At 50.1% G+C, this 20,347-nt stretch overlaps 1 protein-coding gene across 2 annotated transcripts in view; it reads right to left on the reverse strand.

The window, feature by feature from the left end:
- Positions 1-20,347, reverse strand: part of ARID1B (AT-rich interaction domain 1B) — a 322,235-nt gene that overhangs the window by 23,721 nt on the left and 278,167 nt on the right. For both annotated transcript variants that reach the window (XM_049765312.1, XM_049765313.1), the window contains 3 exons: positions 18,979-19,158; positions 14,073-14,400; positions 6,031-6,176 (listed from right to left, as the gene is read on the reverse strand). In XM_049765312.1, coding sequence (XP_049621269.1) covers positions 6,031-6,176; positions 14,073-14,400; positions 18,979-19,158 — 654 coding nt within the window. The remainder of the gene's footprint in view (positions 1-6,030; positions 6,177-14,072; positions 14,401-18,978; positions 19,159-20,347) is intronic.

The raw sequence follows: 20,347 nt of genomic DNA on the forward strand, positions 1-20,347 counted from the left end.
GAGAAGGTGTCGAATGCTTTAAGGAACATGTGCAACTTTTTTTCCTTGAAGGTCACAAGGAAAAGGAGACAGAGCAACACAGCAGCCCACTGTCTAAATTTTAGAGAGCATCAACCACTGTCTGCTTTGCAAGAGAAAAAGAAATCCATCATTTTCTTAAGAACCAACACGCTAAATTAACGGTAGCCAGTATTGATTTGCATAGAAATATACAGAATTATGCCAATGTTCAAAGAGGAGGTGACGAGACAGAGTAAGCCCACTATTTAGATAGTTTCTCAGGGGTGAAAACCAGAAGCCCATACTGGCTCTTCAGGCCTGTGTCTGTCTTTGAACATGGATCTCGATGGCTGGTCTGGGATATTCCTTTGCTTGCCTATTGTTGTAATAAGCTGTTCTTTGGGAGTTGGGTTGGGGTTTGGTTATCCCAGTTCCCAGAAGGAAAAGGATATCCCATACTCCATATCTGAGGTGGATAGGATAAACTGGTAGCAATTCCCCACAATAAGTAACGCACACAGATATGAAGGTTTTAGAAGGCAGGAAAGCTCACACTGCAAGCTGTTCACCCACTAGCTAGTCGCTACACCGCATGGAACCACAAGCCTAGATGGTAGCTCTCTCCTAAACTGTCCTGCCTCCCATTTATTGAAATCCAAACAAATGAACGAAGCTCCTTCCCAGGGGGAAGGGAAAAAGCCAGATAAAAAGTAATGGGGAACAAGACCAAGGGGAAATAATTAAGATACAAATAGGAACTATTTCAAAGGCCCCAATTTACCCATATATCCCCCTTCCTAAGTCTTTAAAAATTAAAACTAAATAGAAAATAAATAAGCCCTGAAAAGACAAGGGAAAAAAAATGAAACTAAATGAATAGCAACAATGTGCAAAGGTGCATCAAAAAGAAAAATGTAAAGAACAAACTTTAGGCCTAAAAACAGGGTGTTCTTACCCATAAACATGAGTCAAGAAACCAACTACAGCTCCAGACAAGATTATTTCACAATCCCCAAAGTACATTCTGTAAAGTTCTCAGAAAGTCTTCCTCTGGAGAAGCCTGTGTTCACTCTTGAACAAGTACTTTCTCTCTTTATCCCCTCACATCTTTCTAAAGAAGTGTCAATGAAAACTATCTTGCTTCACCAAAAAAAAAAAAAACAAAAAAAAAAAAACAAAACCCAGTGGCTCATATAGGTCTAGTCACACAGAATTATGGACTTTCTTAAAGGTCTGATTTTACACGGTCCATGCTTGCAAAATCATTTCAACACTAAACACTTTTCCTTTGATAACCTTTTTTACTGCAAGAGGGAAGGGGGAAAGGGCCAGGCCCAACCAAGCAGAGGAGAATTTGGAGTTGGCTCAGCCCAGACATTGTCTTGTATGAGGGGTGACTGACCTGGGCCAGGAAAGAAGGAAAAGGGAGTGTGAAAAAGATGCCACAGATTGCCCACTGCAAATGTATTCTTGTACATATTTGTGTATGACTATGATTTAGAAACTAATTAGTCTGAATTACAGCAGTGAGACTGAGCGAGAGTGAACGAGCGAGCTCTGGCTACTTGCCTGGCAAGTGGGTCCTGTAGTAATTTGCTAAGATCGTTCTCAGCACCACAGGGTGAGACCAGGGGGTCCTGCCAAGCATGCCTGGACCGCCACATGGTCGGCTGGCTAGGAGCTGTGGGTCGCGCATCATGGTACAAGCTCTCAAGGCTGGCTTGACATGTGTGTAGCTGCTTTTGCAAAGCATTGTCCCCAACCCCCGTCACGGCCACTCACAGACCCTTGGAATGGGCTGGGATTCTTCTTTTATATACATCCCCCTGCTATTGCCAAATTACTTTAATACTTGAACTTTAAGAACAAAAACTTTTCAACTGACGCAGCTGTGGAGGAAAATCTATTGGGATCAGCTGAAAATGCACTTATTTTTGTAAATGTGTGAAACCTCAAGAAAAAAAAAAAAAGAAGCAATGTGAGAGATTCCAGTCAGTGCGAGCCTATGCCCAGCAGCCGGGGCCACAGCAACACATTGGTGACAAAGGAACATCCGGACCTAAACACATGGAGTCAGAGAGTCAGTCAGGGGTCGAGCGCTGGACTTGCACATGTGAACTTTGATACTGCAGGTGGTCCCCTGAGCACTGCCAGGAGTGACCCTTTGGGGCACACAGCCAGGAATAGGCCCTGAGCACTGGTGGGTGTAGTCCCCTCAGGAAAAAAAACACTCCCAAAATTTCCCCAAAGACCTGTATGGCTATCCACAGTGTCAGAAGATCACTGACCACAGGATCCCAGAGAAAGAAACCAAGTTCCAGGCATGGGACTTCTGGAACCTTCCTCAGGAACTCAGGCTAACTCTGGAAAAGCCGGGGAGCATCATACTGATGTGTCAGACATGCCAACATACAGGAGCAGTTCTTGGGCATAACTGGGCCACTATGTTTCACTCTCACCAATCCTGAGGTTTCCATAGACTTCAAATGCCACCCAAGATGAGCATGACACCTATGCTGAGGTGAGATTCCCCCCAAAAGTTTTCTTTCTTTGCTACGGGCATGTGGGGTGCAAAGAAGACAAAAGTGCCCAGCATTGCCTCGTTAAATTTTGAGGGAGAAGCAAAAAGAGGGGCTCAGAGCCAACCTCTTGGAACTCCTGGAGCCCAATGAGAATTTTATTGAACTCATTGGCCACAAGATCTAAGCAGTCTTGCACTTTTTAATCTTTTGATTCTTAGATGCTTCTTTTTTGAATTTTGGACAGAACCCTCAGTGGACAGCTGTGAAGAAAATATCCGACATGGTGGCCACCTGGGCAACTGATGGCTTCCTGTTTCCAAGGAGAGAGACCAGGGCTGGGACAATAGCATGGTGGGGAGGGTACTGGCCTTGGCCTCCTACAACCCTGTTCCCTGGCTGAGATGGACTCAGGTTAGGCCAAAACATGCCTGCCCATCTTTGTGCAAGTGGCCAGTGGTGCTCGTAACTGCTGGGGGGCACCAACAGGCCATAGAGCAAGTACAGACAGAGGCTCTAGGAACAAACCAGGTTATCATGAGATTGGCAAGGAACAAGTCCTGAAATGTCCTGATGCCAGTGTCTCTAAAGGGGGCAGAGCCAGGTGGTGTCTGACCTCAACACGTCATCCACTGTGCCCCCTCAGCAAAGGCAGGCCCCAAAATGACTTCTCACATCTCTGTCGTTCTTTTTTTGTGACACTAGAATGGAGAACTGCAGTGAAAAGAAAGTTCCAGCAAGAAGACAAGTTACCCAGCAGACTTTCTTTTTTTCTTTTTTTGGTTTTTGGGCCACACCTGGCGGTGCTCAGGGGTTACTCCCGGCTGTCTGCTCAGAAATAGCTCCTGGCAGGCATGGGGGACCATATGGGACACCGGGATTCGAACCAACCACCTTTGGTCCTGGATCGGCTGCTTGCAAGGCAAACGCCGCTCTGCTATCTCTCTGGGCTCACCCAGCAAACTTTCAATGAGACAGGCTGGAACAACAGCACAGTGGGGAGGCAAGCAGGGTGCTTGCCTTGAATGCAGCAGAGTTGGTTCCATCCTGTGCCCCACCAGGCATGATCCTTGAGTGCAGAACCAGGAGTAATCCTGAATTTTGCAGCCCAAACACAAATTATGACATACCAAAACAAAGAACCGCCAGTGGGTTGGAGAGATAGCACAGTGGTAGGTCATTTGCCTTAAATGCAGCCAGTCCAGGACAGATGGTGGTTCAAATCCCAGCATCCCTTATGGTCCCCTAAGCCTCCCAGGAGCGATTTCTGAGTGCAGAGCCAGTAGTAACCCTTGAGCATCGCTGGGTGTGACCCAAAACACCAAAAATAGAAAACAAAAAACAAAACAAACAAACAAAAAGAACCACCAGCAACAGAACTGTTGACCTGGAATTTCCCTCATGAAAGAGACAGTCTTGGTGTGTGTAGATGGATTCCTGCGTGGTGCATTCATATTCCAGGAAGAGATCTCAGAAGCTTTTCAAAATTCCCAAGCAGCAGATTCTCTGGACCCCTCCAATGCTACACACAGCAGGCAGCAAGGCCAGCCAGGGGTTGAGGGAGGATGGGCTAGGAGGAGAAACTTAGAAACAGGAAGCAGAAGATGGGTGTCATTCTTCCAATGGCTTAGCAGCAGTGAGCACTGAGCTAAGAGGCATTATGAAAGACCAAGCACTGTGAAAGGTATAAGCGAAGGCACTGTCTTGGAGCAACAGAATTCTAATCTCAATCCCAACAAGTGGGATCAGAGTATCCTCTAAGGGGTCCTCAAACTTTTTAAACAGGGGGCCAGTTCACTGTCCCTCAGACCATTGGAGGGTCTGACTATAGTAAAAACAAAACTTTTGAACGAATTCTTATGCACACTACATATATCTTATTTTGCAATGAAGAAACAAAACAAATACAAATACAATATGTGGCCCGCGGGCCACAGTTTGAGGACCACTGCAAGGTCTCTGATTTCCAGCCCACTCACCCTGTGTGGAAAGTGGCCGGCAATGGGTCAGGTGGGTTCTGGGTGCCCCCAGTTAGTCCATGGCACAAAGAGCCACTGAAGCCTCCAACTGGGACATGGAAGGTCCCAGCCACAACCCACAGCACTTCGCTTCCTCCCTGTGTCTTAGGGAAGAGAAGAAAATGTCCGATTGACTGATATATATCCAGGTGATATATCCAGCACTTGAGGGTCTCCAATTGCTCCTGTTTCTTTCACAGATCTAGCCCCGATTCAAAGCACTTCTTTGTGGAGTGGCATCCAGAGCCATTCAAACTTCTTGGACAATGTGTTTCGGTCAGAAGGAAATTTGACTTGGAAGAGAATCTCAGTGATGTGTAGGCAGATGCCTGCCTTGATGATTCAGAACAGAGCCACTGTATTTCCATGATGGAGGGGGCATGTGGGGCAGGGGACTGGCACATCTGCTGCAGACACATTTGGGTACAAGGAAGCTTCTGGCACATGCAGTGACTCTCTGAGCCTGGCTGGGTCATGTCCAATTGCTCAGAGTTGCCGAGCTACCTGCTGACCACATCAAGGGCCAGTTCACTGGCTCCAAATCATCCCTTCCCTCAGATCCATGATACAGACATGCAGAAGACAAGGGCACCACTAGAAAGTAAGACTCCGGGGTTGGAGGCTTCCGCCTGCTCCAGTGTGCCCCATGCAGAAGAAGTAGAAGGCATTGGGGGCCCTTCTCAGGAGCACAGGTCAGGAGACAGGGCAAGGCAGAGAAAGCAAGAGGGGGAGGTAGGCCCTGCTGTCACACAGCCACCCTCACAGTTCTGGGGGAGTTTTGGCCAGTGCTGCAGGGGAGGGGGCCAGAGGCTGAACATAGGGAGCCTCCCCCACAGCAGTCCTGCCAGGTGGTCAGGGAGAGGGAAGTGGGTGGCCAGGACACCCATTTCAGAGCTGGGACGGCATCACTGACAGGGATAGCAAGAATGCAGTGATGGAAGAGACAGTGAGTGGGAGGGACAGAACCATAGAGGGGATACAGGGATAGAAGGGACGACCCCAATAACGTGTGTCCCCACTGTTTTCATGTAATGTGAAAAGCCAGAACTCCAGGGGTGGCTGGAGAAGCACAGTGGGGAGGCACTTGCCTTGCATATGGCTGACCCTGTTCAATCCCTGCCACCATATATGATCCCCCTCAAACATATCATAGGGGTAACCCCTGTTTGGTTTGGCTCCCCCAAAGCAAAAAAAATCACAAACTAAAACTAGAGCCAAAGAGCTTCGGGGAACCTCCCATCTATCTGGGCTTCAACCCAGCTTCCCCTTAGCAGTAGCTGAGGATGGGAAAGAGTCCTCGAATCACCTCTGGCCATTTCCTGAGCTGGGACATAGCCAAGCACACCCATCCCCACTGCCATCCCCACTGCATGACAGAATGACACTGAAAGTAGCAGACAGGCCTAGATCCTGGATTGAAAAGTGCCCCAGGTGGGGCCAGGCCAAGTCCCCCACCACCCTTCCACCCTGTGTTCATACTCATGTGCTGTTACCTGTGGAGCTGTTGACCATGTTGGATGCCATGCTGTAAGGGGGCGCCTGGGTGTTCACTAGGCCGGTGTTGTTGTTCACAGGCTGGTTGTAGGGGGAGCTGGAGGCCATGAGTCCACTCTGGTTCAGGCCAGGAAAGTTGCTTTGCCTAGGGGAAAAGGAACAGACATGTCCATGGTGAATAGGTGGGAGGGTGCCAGATTGCCCCGGTATCTCTTTAGGTCACACTAGACAGTGCTCAGGGGTTATTTCTGGCTCTGTACTTAGGAATCACTCCTGGCGGTGATCAAGGGACTATATGGAATGCCGAGGATCAAGCCAAGATTGGCTGTGTGCAAGGCAAATGTCCTCCTCTCTGTACTATTACCCCAGCCCCTACATTTCTAACTGTGCACAAACAAAGCGCAGCTGGTATGGCTGTTTCTGCAGTCTGCTAGAAAGAACAGACTTTCTTTCTCTCATTAGGTCAGTGATTCTGGACTGCACTGTTAGGGTTCTCTATGTACATCCCACAAATAAACTGCACTTTGAAAACCATGCCATATGATCCTGGTTGCAATTTTATAGTGAGGACGATAAGGTAGATGGGGGCTGGGGAGAGGCATGAAATACAAATAGGAATTACAAAAGCAAGTCAGAATTGTTTTAGGGGGAGGGTTGGGCCACACTGGACATCGCTCAAGGATAACTCCTGGTTCTGAGCTCAGAAATTACTCCTGGCTGGTTCGGGGGATCACATGGGATGCCGGAAATCGAATCTAGGTTGGCTGAGTTCAAGCAAATAAATGCCTTACCCACTGTCCTATGGCTCCAGCCCAAGAACTGATTTCTATTGGCTGAAAAGGCCCAATTCCTTCCTTCTATTACTAATAAAAATAAATCCTTATTAAAATTTTAAAAGTATGGGCTGGAGCGATACCACAGTGGTAAGGCGTTTGGTCTTGCATGCGGTCAACACAAGATAGACCCTGATTTGAATCCCAGCATCCCATATGGACCCCTGAGCCTGCCAGAAGGAACCCCTGAGCACTGCGAGGTATAACCCAAAAACAAAAATATTTTAAAAGTATGGTAAAGAAATAAAAAACAGGCATGATAGTGGGGACAGTAGTTAAACACAATGATTTCTTCAGCTCTTAATTTTCTGCCACAATGGAATGTCTGATAAAGGACTGACCCTCAGTGTGTGGGAACCAGGTGCCATGGAAACACATCAGCCACCCCAGATCCACAGAGACCAAGGCATACCCCCACCTTGTTGCTTCCTGGGGTTTTCTGGAGGAAGGGACACAAATAGCCACCCCTTCCCACAGATCTCTTTCTTGCCCTTCCTTCCTTGCTCACAGCTCTGAGAAACAAATAACTCTTTGCTTCTGTGAGGAGAAAAAGGGTCTTTCCTGATCTGCAGGGGACATGTCAGCCGGTAACATTTCTCTGCTTGTAGGTGTGGAGAGAGGCAAGGGGATGGGTTGACACAGTGGGTATAGGAGTTACAGGAGGACACAGCAAGGTGGCTGGCCACAGGGACCCCCACATTTGAAAGGCCTTTTGTAGGGGAAAAACATGCCTCCAGCACTGCTACAAAGCCTGGAGAGAGAGAGATAGAGTATGTGATCCCAATCCCAGCCTCTAGCTATTGCCGAGAGAGAAAGAGAAAGAGAGAGAGAGAGACAGACAGACAGAGTGAATTGGGGAACCCTAGTGTGATCCCACCCTATAGCTATTGCCCTACCTAACTCTGGCAGCACCTTGGGACTTAAATACTGAACTGTTTGACTATCTGGTGAGGCCTGGAGTGAGCCTTAGCACACTGGTCAAGGGTGTCCCCAGTCTCCCCGCCAAAAAACAATAAAGGTTCTCCAAACTTTAAAAGCCAGTGTGGGGCCGGAGAGATAGCATGGAGGTAAGGCGTTTGCCTTTCATGCAGGAGGTCATCGGTTCGAATCCCGGCGTCCCATATGGTCCCCCGTGCCTGCCAGGAGCAATTTCTGAGCCTGGAGCCAGGAATAACCCCTGAGCACTGCCGGGTGTGACCCAAAAACCACAAAAAAAAAAAAAAAAAAAAAAAAAAAAGCCAGTGTGTGTTCTGGATTTCCTAGTAGACATTCCATAGTCCTTAGGGGGATTCTGTAGAACTGACCACTCACAAAGGTGGGGAAAGGCTTTTAGAATGGGAAGGTGATGCTGGGATTCAGGAGCTCTTGGACTCCCACTGGCCACCTCAGGGTTCTGGGCTCTGGGGCTACTCTCTCGGAGGTTTGTCTGCATGAGGAAGGCATCTTTTCCAGGGGTGCTGAGGGTTTGTCCCCTGAGAAGGTGGCATCAGGGGAAGAAAGTAGGGGTTCTCACTTAGACAAACATCAACCCCATGGTGAGGTCTGTCTGACACCAGCACCAAGCCAGACACTACACGTTCTTTCCTACATGAACAAAGCACTCGAGCACTTATGGGACCTTCTGTAGAAATTCGAGTGCTGTGGGAATAGGCTGCCATCCTGTCCTGGGAATCCCGTGCCAAATATAAAAACAAACAAAAAAGGGGACCAGAGAGATAGCATGGAGGTAAGGCGTTTGCCTTTCATGTAGAAGGTCATTGTTTTGAATCCCGGCATCCCATATGGTCCCCCGAGCCTGCCAGGAGCGATTTCTGAGCGTGGAGCCAAGAGTAACACCTGAACGCTGCCGGGTGTGACCCAAAAACAAAACAAAACAAAAAAAAACCAACTAAACAGACTGCCCCCAAACCAACCAATCAAGATAAAACAAAACAATACAAAGCCAAAACAAAACAAAACCAACAAAACACCCTCAAAACAAATAAGAAAACCCAATCAAAGCAAACAAACAAGAAAACCATAAAACTAAACAAAAACCCCAAAATGCTTCAGAAATTTCCTTAACTAAAAAGGTAGGGCCACCAAACTACTTGATAGCTAAAGCAGAACATAGGAGGGCTTTAGGGCTGCTCTCTAAAGTGGTGGCTCATTCCTTCCAGAGTGTCTAGGTTGATGACCATGAAACCTGGGTGAGGAAGGCATTAGGATGAACACAGGTGCTTCGGGGCAAACAGAGGTGGTTGCCAGCGGAGGGGTCCTAGATGGGTCCTGCAGGGACCGACTTCCCAATGAGTACTCCTGTCCTCAGGCTGTGCTTTCTGGGTGGCCATGAGGGAAAGGCAAAAAACATTCTGCTCTGTGCACCAGTGGGTCTGTCTGACCCCCCCCGCCCCCAGTCTCTTTGGCACATTCCTACAAAGGAGTTCAGGGAACAAGCCTCTGACCAACGAGCCTGGGGCTTCCACTCCACGGGATGTCCTGCAGCCTGAGGTCTGCAGCTCCGTGGCCATGCTCCTGTCTCTGCATGCATACACACAGACAGCTTTTGGTGTCATCTCTCTCCCCTCTCCCTTCCCCTCCCTCTTCTCTTCCCTCTCCTCCCCTACATGATTCTTCATTGTTCTCTCATCTTGCAGGGGCTCTTAGCCCTCTAGGATTTTGACTGGAGGCAGGAGCCCTGGTACTAAACTGGGTGTCGACTTTCTTTCTCAAGCCCTCCTCCCAAAGGTAAGCAGATGACCCGCCAACCACACTTTTTCAACACCCCCCCTTAGAACTCCCTCATAACCACTAGCAAGGGGGGAAAGCAAGAACAAATGCATGCTTGCTGCAATGAGCCATTCAGGAAAGCAAAAGCATGTTGGGAAAAAAAAATCCCCACAACAATGCCATATCCTAACCCAGAGTTCTAAATTATAGGACATATACAACTTCTCACAGCTTTTACTTAAAAGATAAAACAAAAGCAAACAAAAAACACATGGGCTGGAGTGACAGTATAACGGGTAAGGTTTTTGCCTTGCACACAGCCAACCTGAGTCAATCTCTGGCATCCCACGTGGTTCCCCCAAGCCTGCCTGGAGTGATTTCTGAGCTCAGAGCCAGGAGTAACCCTTGAGCGCCACCGCCGAATGTGGCCCCAAAACCAAACAAAATCCAAACTAACCAAAATAACACCCCAAACCCCAAAGGCTAAAACAAGTTCAACAGGATCTGGGCACCCCCAAGTGCAAAATGAAGGTTTAAACAACAAATAAAAAATTCTCTGCAAGAATCCTGAACACATACAGGCCAGATCTGGGGCTGCCAGGCATGAGCCGCTGCCCAGGATGCCCAGACTGGCAGAGACTGGGAGAAAGCATGTGTCATTCTTACTTTTACTAAGGGGAAGGCTGCCTTCTGAAGGCAGGTATCTGGATGCTGCTGGGGAAAAGGCAGACCCGGCCGGGCCCACTGATGAGCTAACATTGATTTTCTGCCCCTGTGGAGGAACTACGACTCTGCTGCCTGCCATTTAAATTCATTTTACACAGCTGCTTAATGTGCTTGGCAAGGCAGGGCCAAGCAGGCTTTGTGGGGCTCTATAGGGCTCTCATGCTGGGAAAAACAAGGCCCCGGGGCTGAGCAGCTCACAGGCCTTGATCCCTGTTCCAGACTTGGGGAGCCACCTCTGAGGTTTCCTAGAAAGGAACCCAAGGAAAAGCAGGCTCCACCCCCACACACCCCCAAACAACTATGTCTGCTTGGCTCTCCATTTGCTTTTTCATACTTAGGTTTACGTTCACCAAATTCTGTTTGTGGGTTCACATTTGGGGACGATGCCTACAGGACTGTAGCCTGACTGAAGAAGCATGTGTAGACGGTTGTCAAGATGAGAAAAAACAGCCCTTGCCACCCCCAGTTTGTGACATGATGTCAACACACACAACTTCTTTCAAGCAGGCTAGATGGCTGCTCCCTGCTTTATCTTAACCCCAACCACAGTCTGTGTTTACTGAGAAGCAAGCAGAGGAGCCTATCTATGTAATCTCCTCCTTGATATATGCAAAGTGAGATCAAGAAGCATTTTCTGCTATGGAGCTGCTCAATAATAATATACTTTGAGCGATTAGCACCTGAAAAAATGGTGACAGCCTGATATTATGGGTTTCTAGCAGGAAAGACAGTGGAGAGAAAGATTCTTTTTTTTTTTTTTTTCTTTTTCTTTTTTTCTTTTTTTGGTTTTTGGGCCACACCCGGCGGTGCTCAGGGGTTACTCCTGGCTGTCTGCTCAGAAATAGCTCCTGGCAGGGACGGGGGACCATATGGGACACTGGGATTCGAACCAACCACCTTTGGTCCTGGATCGGCTGCTTGCAAGGCAAACGCCGCTGTGCTATCTCTCCGGGCAGGGAGAAAGATTCTTTTCATTGCTGTGGGCATTCCTGTGCGGGAGTTGCTGATAATACAAATCATACACACACATTTATTCATTTGTTTTGTTTTTGAGGCCACACCCAGCACTGCTCAGGGGTTAGGCTCTGTACTCAGGAGTCACTCCTGGCAAGCACCCCCCCCCCCCCCCCCCGCCCACCACATTTTGAAAGGAAAGCCTCTGCAGAATAATTTACTTGGATTTTGGGTTGCTTTCACAGTGAGTGCCCAGGAGAAGGAAATGAAGTGCCTGGGAGATGCTTGCTTAGAGCAGCCCAGGAGAACCCTAGGGAGCCCCCTAACAACATGTGGGTGACCGCACATAAAGGATGCAAAGCATACCACAACCACATGGGGAACAGAGGTGGTGGAAGCTTCTTGGTTCCTGGCAGCTGGGGGGCAGAAGGGGGTTTGCAGAGGGGGACCCAGGACCCATGCAGGGCTCTGTCATTAGATCACATCATTGTTCATGGGGATGGAGAGAAAGCACAACAGATGAGTGCAAAGCAAATGCACTCACACATTGAGTGATGGAAAGTTGCCCCTCACTCCTCTAAGGTGGCTGTCGGGGGTTGGTGGTGTCTCTTTCCAGGGCACTTCATAGGGCAACTCTGGCAGCCAGATGTCTGCCTGGTACATTTGGAGGAGCCTGAGAGCTGCCACAGTTGGGGTGCTGGGAAGATAACTGGGTGGGGACATGTTTGCCAACTCCAGGCTGGCTGGGAGAAGCAGGCAACCTCATGTATGTAGCAAAGTAGAACAGAGGAAATTCTTTGGATTTGTTCTGTAGACAAGTAGGAAGCCCCCCTCACACCCACTCGAAATCTGGTGGGTCTCCACACCTGGGGTGGGGGACCTGGTTCTCTGAGCCAGGCAGCTGATTGGCACAACTGTGCATCAGTCCTCAAAAACAAACAAACAAACAAAAATCAAAGGAGCTATGAGAGGGGCAGAGGAGAGGAAAACAAGTGCCTTAGAAACCCAATCTCAGCCTGGGTGGGGGTTTAATTAGATAGCCCCCTCCCAGGCACCCCAAGGAGTGAGCAAGCTGGGCAGGAGGTACAAGACCCAGGACCCAGCCACCACTCACAGGTGGCAGAGGGAGAGGCTGCCCTGGCTGCTTAAGAAAGGGGCAGGACAGGAGTTTTAATCAAATACAGGAGGACTTCACTTCCCCAGGAGTCTTCTTCCCAGTTCACTCTCCAAGGCTTCATGTCTGATGCAATCAAGCACTTTCTACTTATTACAGAAAAGAACCTGCATTTTATGAGTTACAACAACGGACAATTCATTTAAACCTAAATTAGAACTTCCATTGGACCAGCCAAACCAGCTCTGCCGACAGGTTTATTAAAACTTTCCTTCCAGCCTACAGAGGTTCAGTTTAGTGGTGCAGTGTGAGTGTAAGTGTGTGTGTGTGTGTGTTGTTGGACAGTCTTAAACAACTGCAAGGTGGATGAGCCAGGGAAGCAGGAGAGAGGGAGAATGGCTTATCTTAGTTCTTATTGCTCAAGGGAAATTTACCATGATTTGGGGCAACCAGTGAGACAGAAGGGTTGGGTAGGTGTCTCCAAAATACCCCAAATAGAAGTGTCATAGGAAATGTAACCAAAGGACTCATTTAAACACAGGCACACAGACACCTTAGCTTTTCCCTTTGACAAGCTGAAACTTCCCATTTTCCCTTCAGAAGATACAGTATTTGCAATGTGCTATGTTTTAAAAACACTTTCATATATGCTAAGCATCTCTTAAAATAGTTTACATGTGCCTTTCTTAAAACATGCACCTTGCTTTAGGGGCTGGAGCAATAGCACAGCAGCAGGTAGAGCTTTTGCAGCCAACCCAGGTTTGATTCCTGGTATCCCATATGGTCCCCCGACCTTGCCAGGAATGATTTCTGAGCACAGTGCCAGGAGTAATCCCTGAGCATGACTTGGTGTGGCCCCCAAACAAAACCAAAACCAAAACCAAAAAACACCCTCCAAATGAAACCAAAACCAAAACATGCACTTTGTTATGTCATTTTAAAACAGGTCAGGATTTTACTTTTCAGGAACTAATATTCAAATGCAGGACTAAAATCCCCACATAGGCAGCAGAGCAGAAGCAGGGTGGTAATTTCTGAACAGGCCTCAAGCATGGCTTTTCCACTGCATGGCCAGCCAGGGAGTAAGGGGGCGGTGGTGGTGGTGGTGGTGGCCCAAGATGGCACTGCCTTTGGCTGATCTGACACTGATCCGTTTGGACAAGCACACAATAGACATATGTACCCATACTACTTCAGAAACCTTGATGGAAGGCTTTATATGTAAAGGCAGGGGCTCCTTATACTGTATACTGTGTTTTAGATTTTAACTAGTTTGGGGCTTCAAAATTTCCTGCCTTAGCATCCTAATTCTGGAATGTTTCCCTGGCTCCAGCTGGGCCCACCATGAAATTCAGATGACCTCCCAGACCAGGTACCCCATCAATCAATCCTTCCTGTCTCCCTTGGTGTGGCCCCATTTTGCTGTACCTCATAAGCATGACATCTTTCAACCATGCATCTCTGTAGGTGTGGCAAATATAATCATATCTTCATGTGGGCATGTTTAAGCTGGACCATGCCTCCATGTGGGTGTGGCCCCAAAGTCACATCTCCTAGCTTCCAAGGTCACTACCAGCCTACCTGCTTCACACCTTCACAGGTATCCCCAAGGCTAACCACTGAGGACTCCAGCGCTCCCCCATAGTGGGAAGCCCAGATCCCTATACAATGCCCTTCTACCCCACTGCCCAATGCCTTAGCTTACCTGCTTTGGGCCGAGTTGGCGGCTGCCTGCATCACTGCAGCAGCTGCCTCTTGCGCCTTGCGGTTCACCGTAGGCATGGGGGGTCCCATTCCTGGGCCTCCCTGCTGGGACATGCTGGGTGAGCCCGGGGTCATGCTGCTCATGTTGCCCGGAAATGGCCTGTTCTGCATGCCAGCAGGTGGCATCCGTCCCAGGGGCATAGCACCACACGGCTGGCTTGGTCCTTGTCCATGCATCTGGTTGTTGGCATTGATGCCCATGCCAGGTCCCGGACCACTGTAGCTTGCGCTGGGCACCCCAGTATATGTTGGGGGTCTGGAGTAGCTACCTAGACAAAAAAAAAAAAAAAGGGCAATTAAAGCCTCTACCTTCACAACTGAGCTTGCGAAAAGCATTTCCCAGAAAGGTATTTGCCCCATTTGGGGGGTTGTTTGGCTCAGGGCCAGGGGCTCATTGTGCTTCTGTACCTTGCTCAGTGGGTGCCTATGAGGTAGCATGCTTCAATTAGGGGCTACCCCGAGGCATGGCCTCATGGAAGGGAAATGTAGTTCATAGGCGAGCAAGCCAGGAACGACCCCAGTGACGCCCTTATACATCCGATCCCACATGCTGACTAGTGGACCAATTGACCACTGGACCTCCGGACCATTGAGGAGCCCCACTCTGTCTGAGTCAGCTACCACACCAGTGACAAGGTGGGGTCCACCATACCCCACAGGAAGTGTCACAAGGCCACAGTCCTGTCCATCCAGCCTGTAGGTTTCCCCTGAGCACAGAGAACAATTTTCAGTAAAGTGGTCTGTGATGTGAGCAGCCCACAAAGCGGAAGACTGGCAGTGGTGTCTGATGCCCATGGTGATGGGTGTGTGTGTGTGTGTGTGTGTGTACACTGTGTGTGTGTGTGTGTGTGTGTGTGTGTACACTGGCAGGACACTGGTAAGGCTGAGACCTGCTGCCTTGTCCACACTGGTGTCTTCGGGCACAGCTGACACACCTGACTGTTAACCCTTCAGCTTCCCTCCTTTCACACACCTGGTCTGAGGATTAAAGGCAGATTCTGGTAAGTCACAGGTGGCACCAACTGCCCTTTGGCCATTATGCAGCCATGCTCCCAAGGTCGTGTGAGGAAGCAGGTCCCAGGGTGAGGATGCAGCCCATGAAATCCGCTTCTAGAGCACTGGGTGGGTGGAACTCAACAGCCTGGTTCCTTTTTGACAATGGAATGGAGCTAGAAGGTGCTAAGGTAAGTGCAGAGGAGGGTGGAGTGAGTCGTTCCTCTGCCTGACTCCCAGCATCCCTCATGGCTGACAGCATGGCTGGACCTGGGAGGATGCGAAAGTGAAGCTCATGCCCACACTGGAGTAGATCTCAGGTGAGTCCATGTATGTATGTGTGTGAGTGAGCATGCGTGTGTGCAGGTCTATATGTGAACATGCATGTGCATATGAGCAGAGTACTTGTGACTTGTGTGTGCATGTTTGTGTGTGTGTGTGTGTTTGTGTATGTGTGTGAAGCAGAGCAGCAAGGGCCAGATGAGGTAAAAGCCCCTGAAAAAGTAATAGAGTATAAGAAGAAGATGGCTGGGGGAGGAGGAACAGCCTACAGAAGGCTTTGCCCACAGACAGGGTGTGGGTCCACTCATCTCGATGGCTCTCTCTTCCCACTGAGACAAGGACACTTCCCCAGTGCCCTGGGCTGACTCAATGATGCTAGAATGATATGCAGTGTTGCTCCCAGGCCATCGGGGCTTTGTGTAAAGCCAACAGGGATGGCATGGCTGATGGTAAGAGGCAGAAGAGACCCTGGACAGGCAGACAAATTCAGCTGGGTTTGCATGTGGGTGGAGGCAAGGGGGACACACTGGATCTCCTAGTAGAACCAGGACCAGCGGAGCAGCACCCAGGAGAGAGAGTAGCTCTTTCTGGACCTGGGTGCAGGCCTGAGCGCTCTTACCAACAGTCTATCTTGACATAGGGCCATGATGGGCTCTTCCATGGCTCATCCAGACATGGGTCTGCAAGCCCAGGGCCCACGATGTGGAAGGTGAGAGCAACCAGGTGGGAGCGGGAGGCACGGTTTGCTCCATGTTTCTCTAATAGATTAGGAGGTTGCTGGCAGCCGTGGTGACAGAGAGCAGATGAATCCAACACAGAACGTGTAGCAGCAGCAGCAGGCCCGGCCCACCCAGCTGGACAGGCCCCAGCAAGCCCAGCGCCAGAGCCTGCGGAGTTTGTCCAAGTAGGGCCACGTTGGCGTAACCATTTTGGAAAATGGTGCCAGAATGAATTCAGTTCTCAGCCCACCGAGAGTGACACTCGGGTGCATTTTTGGGAGATGCTTTTTTGAGGCGGATGATGGGGAAAGGCCACCTCTGACCCAGGAAACTCCTCATCAGCAATCCCAGTTCACAGCTTTTACTGAGCTGCTGAAGATTTCTAATTGCATGGGATGTTTTAACAAATCCCAATCATTTTTAGTCTTCATCCTGTCTGTATAGTCAATATTCAGATGCAAATTAAGCTCAAGATCCATATCTGGTTCAAGTGTCTCCCCCTCTCGCCTGTCAAGGGAAATTTTTCCCCTTGGCCTCCCCAGTACTGTGGGTAAAGTTCAAGCCTGTGTTCCCGAAATGCCCCCAAACACAAGTCACTGGTATATTGCTCCACCAGTCTTAATGAGTGATGTGTGGGTAAGGAGGGTGCTGGATGGGGCCCAGACTGGGGGGTGAGGGGCTTCCCCTTCAGCCTTCACTCTGCCTCTCAGAAGCTGTGAGAACTGGGCAAGTAACTGATTGTGAGCTCAGGGTGGAGAGTCTATGTAGGCCCGGGACAAAGCCCACTGCTGACATGTGGGCGCAGCTTCTTTGTGAGTAGACAAGGGCCACAGCCAGGACGCTTGGTGAAGATGGGAGGTGGCCACAAGACACTATACTATAGAAAAATGCATTGACCTTGACACCCTGAACAGTGATAGAGGATAGAGGAAAGAGGCTGGGGGGGGGGGGGGGAGCAAGGGAGGGAGAGAAGAGAGAACCACAGGCCTTGAAGGGTGGCACTGAATGCAAGTTCTTCCAGAGATGCCAAATTGTGGGTCTTGGAGATGAGCATGTGCAAAGGGGGAAGTCTGGGCTGCAGAATCCCTGTCCCATGGGACCCACTCAAGGCACTGAGATCACCACAGGGACCCTGACACCCCTAGAGGTGGCTGCACTAGGGGACTCAGAATTATGTGTGTGGTGAACCCCAACCCAAAGGTTGCAATGCCCTCATGGGTCAGTCACCCCCAATTCCAACAAGGCACAGCAGACGGTCTCGGAGACATGCAGAGAAGCCTCAGCACACCTGGAAAACTGTTTCTCCCAACCCCAAGATGTACATGCCCATGTGAGTATGACCAGGTAGGAGAACACATATGTGGGCATGTGTGCGTTTGCATGCATATTTAAGTACCTGTACACATGTGCGCATGTATGCATGTGCAGCCCGAGTGTCGCACTCAGGGGTCTCCTCCCCCGGGACCATCTGCAATGGGACATGACAGGGCAATGCAGGATGGGAGGCCAAGTTCCGTGGCAGCATCTCTTCTGAGATCTGCAAAGGCCCAGCACAGCCCACGATCCCAATAGCTAAGCTCAAGTGCCGGTCACTGCTCTGAACAGTGCCAGCAGGAAACAGGAAGTGCCAGGGAACAGCAGTCAAGTGAAGTGTCAGGAAGTGAAGGGAATAGCAGTGACAGCAGGGTGCCAGCAGGGAACAGGAAGGTTCTAGACCTCACCTACAGCCCCTTGGTCTCACAGGCTCTGCTCGAACAATCTCTACTGAGTCTGGAGAACGGCTCTCCAGGCCCATCCCCCAAATCTGTGTGGCTCCCTGCAGCCATTCGCATCCTCTTGTAGGAAGTTCATGTACTTTCAGGGATGCAGATTACTGGGGAAACAGCCCCACTGGTTCACCCTCTATTGATGAGCATCAATGTCTGACTTAAAGACATATGAGGAAGGTGTGAAATTCAAATGGCATATTGCCAAGAGAAAAGATCCTGTAAAACCATGGCTGAGAGCATGTGATATGAAGGTAACAAGACACCCCACAACTTCCAGGAGGTGGAAGGTGAGTGATGATTGGGGTACCTGTGGCTCTCAGACCCTGCCCCTACTATGAGAGAGAGAGAAGAGAGGAGAGAGAGGAGAGAGGGAAGAGAGGAGAGAGAGAGAGAGAGAGAGAGAGAGAGAGAGAGAGAGAGAGAGAGAGAGAGAGAGAGAGAGGGGAGAGAGAGAGGGGAGGGAGGGAGAGAGGGAGAGAAGGTGGGAGGGAGAGAGAGAGGGAGAAAGAGAGGGAGGGAGAGAGAGAGAGGGAGAGAGAGAGGGAGAGAGAGAGGGAGAGAGAGAGAGAGAGGGAGAGAGAGAGGGAGAGAGAGAGAGAGAGAGAGAGAGAGAGAGAGAGAGAGAGAAATGCTGACCTGCAGGCCTCCTGTGCATGCTCAAGCAGAGAGAAGCAACTGTGGGCCTGCACCTTGAGGAGCAGTGGAAAAGGGGTTCAGCATGGACACCCAGGCTTCCTAGCTTGGTAGGTCACAGACTCAACATCTCATAGGCCCAGGGCTCACACCCCTCTCCTCCCAACCCTGTAGGCAACCCAGAAGGCTTCGTCCTGGGGACACCACATTTACTGGTTCAGGATGGGCCACCTTAGAGATGCTGCTAACAGACAGCATGGGTGTTTGCCTTGCATGCTGCTGACCTGGGTTTGATCCCAGGCATCCCATATGCTCTCTGAGCACTGCCAGGAGGAATCGCTGAGCACAGAGGCAGGAGTAAGCGCTGAGCATCACTAGGTGTGTCCCCAATACCAAACCTCAAACACCAGAAGCAGGCAGTTGTGCAGAGATGGGGGTGTGCTCTCTTTACCTTGGGGTCCGTACTGGCCCATCTGGGGCCCGTAGGTGCCGCTGGAGTTGCTCTGTGGGAAGCCGCTGATCCCTGGGTGCATCTGACCTCCAGGAGAAGGGTGAGGTGACATGGATGGCCCACCTTGCTGGGGTCCATACTGGGACATCGGGACATTTCTCTGGGAGCCTGCCATGAACCCTGAGGGGAGAGAAGAGCAGTGGGTCAGTGCGCACGGTCAAGAGGGAGAGAGAGGCAGGACCCCAGAGAGATAGGATGGTCACAACTGTCTGTGGAGGACTGGGGAGCCCCCAGAGGGTCTCCCTTGTCCTAACTAAACCAGCTTTATAGTCTAGGACCCACAGCCAGGGGCAAAGAGGAAAGGAGAAGAGGGAAAGACGCTGAGATGGCTCAGAACTCTGGGTGTACCGTGTTCCTGCCAGGGCGGCCTGTTGTGGAAACCCCTGCTCTTTCCGAGGTCACTCATTAGGACAGTTACATCCCATGTGGGAAGTGAGGGGGCGCTCCTGGCCTCCTCCTCACTCTGCGGCACCACCCACACCCCACAGGCACCCCAGCTCCATCTTGTCTTCTTCCTGAACCTTGCCTTTCTTTCAGTAATGTCTTGTCTTGTATGCTTGATGTTTGGTTTCATTTCACCCCCCCCCCAAGCCACCTTTTATTTATTTATTTATTTATTTATTTATTTATTTATTTATTTATTTTAATATTTTTGTGGTTTTTGGGTCACACCCGGCAGTGCTCAGGGGTTATTCCTGGCTCCATGCTCAGAAATTGCTCCTGGCAGGCACAGGGGACCATATGGGACCTTCTGCATGAAAGGCAAACGCCTTACCTCCATACTATCTCTCCGGCCCCCAAAGCCACCATTTCTCTGTGAGCGACCACAGGGCCAAGGAAGCGCCTCTTTCCTTTTTAAGGCGCCAGAGCTGCCTGAGTGATCACGATGCCTCCTGGGGTGCGGCACCCCAGGTTTCCCTGGTGATCGACACTCTCCTTTACACCAACCCAACAGTACCCTTCTCGAAGGTTTCACTGGGCTTACTGGACACAGCCCACTTCTCTCCTGTGCCCTTTACCTTTGCTGTGCCATGTCCCAAGTGACTCGTCTCATGTCTCCTGCCCAGAACTGGGTCTAACCTCTAGGCCATATACCTGGGATATGTGCTGTTACTCTTTGCTTCTGGACAGCTGTGAGGGCATCGTTGGGGCCTAGCAGACACTACCTTGAACACAGGAAGACAGACTGTCTATCACACCAAGCAAAGTTCTGAGAATAGTCCAGGGAGTGGTTCTTGGTGCTTATGCCTGAGGGTTGAAGACCCCCTCCATCTCTGCCCTGTGGAAGGGTTCAAACGGTGGGGTTCAG

This window comes from Suncus etruscus, chromosome 18 (genome assembly GCF_024139225.1).
Source record: "Suncus etruscus isolate mSunEtr1 chromosome 18, mSunEtr1.pri.cur, whole genome shotgun sequence".
Classification (NCBI taxonomy): Eukaryota; Metazoa; Chordata; class Mammalia; order Eulipotyphla; family Soricidae; genus Suncus; species Suncus etruscus.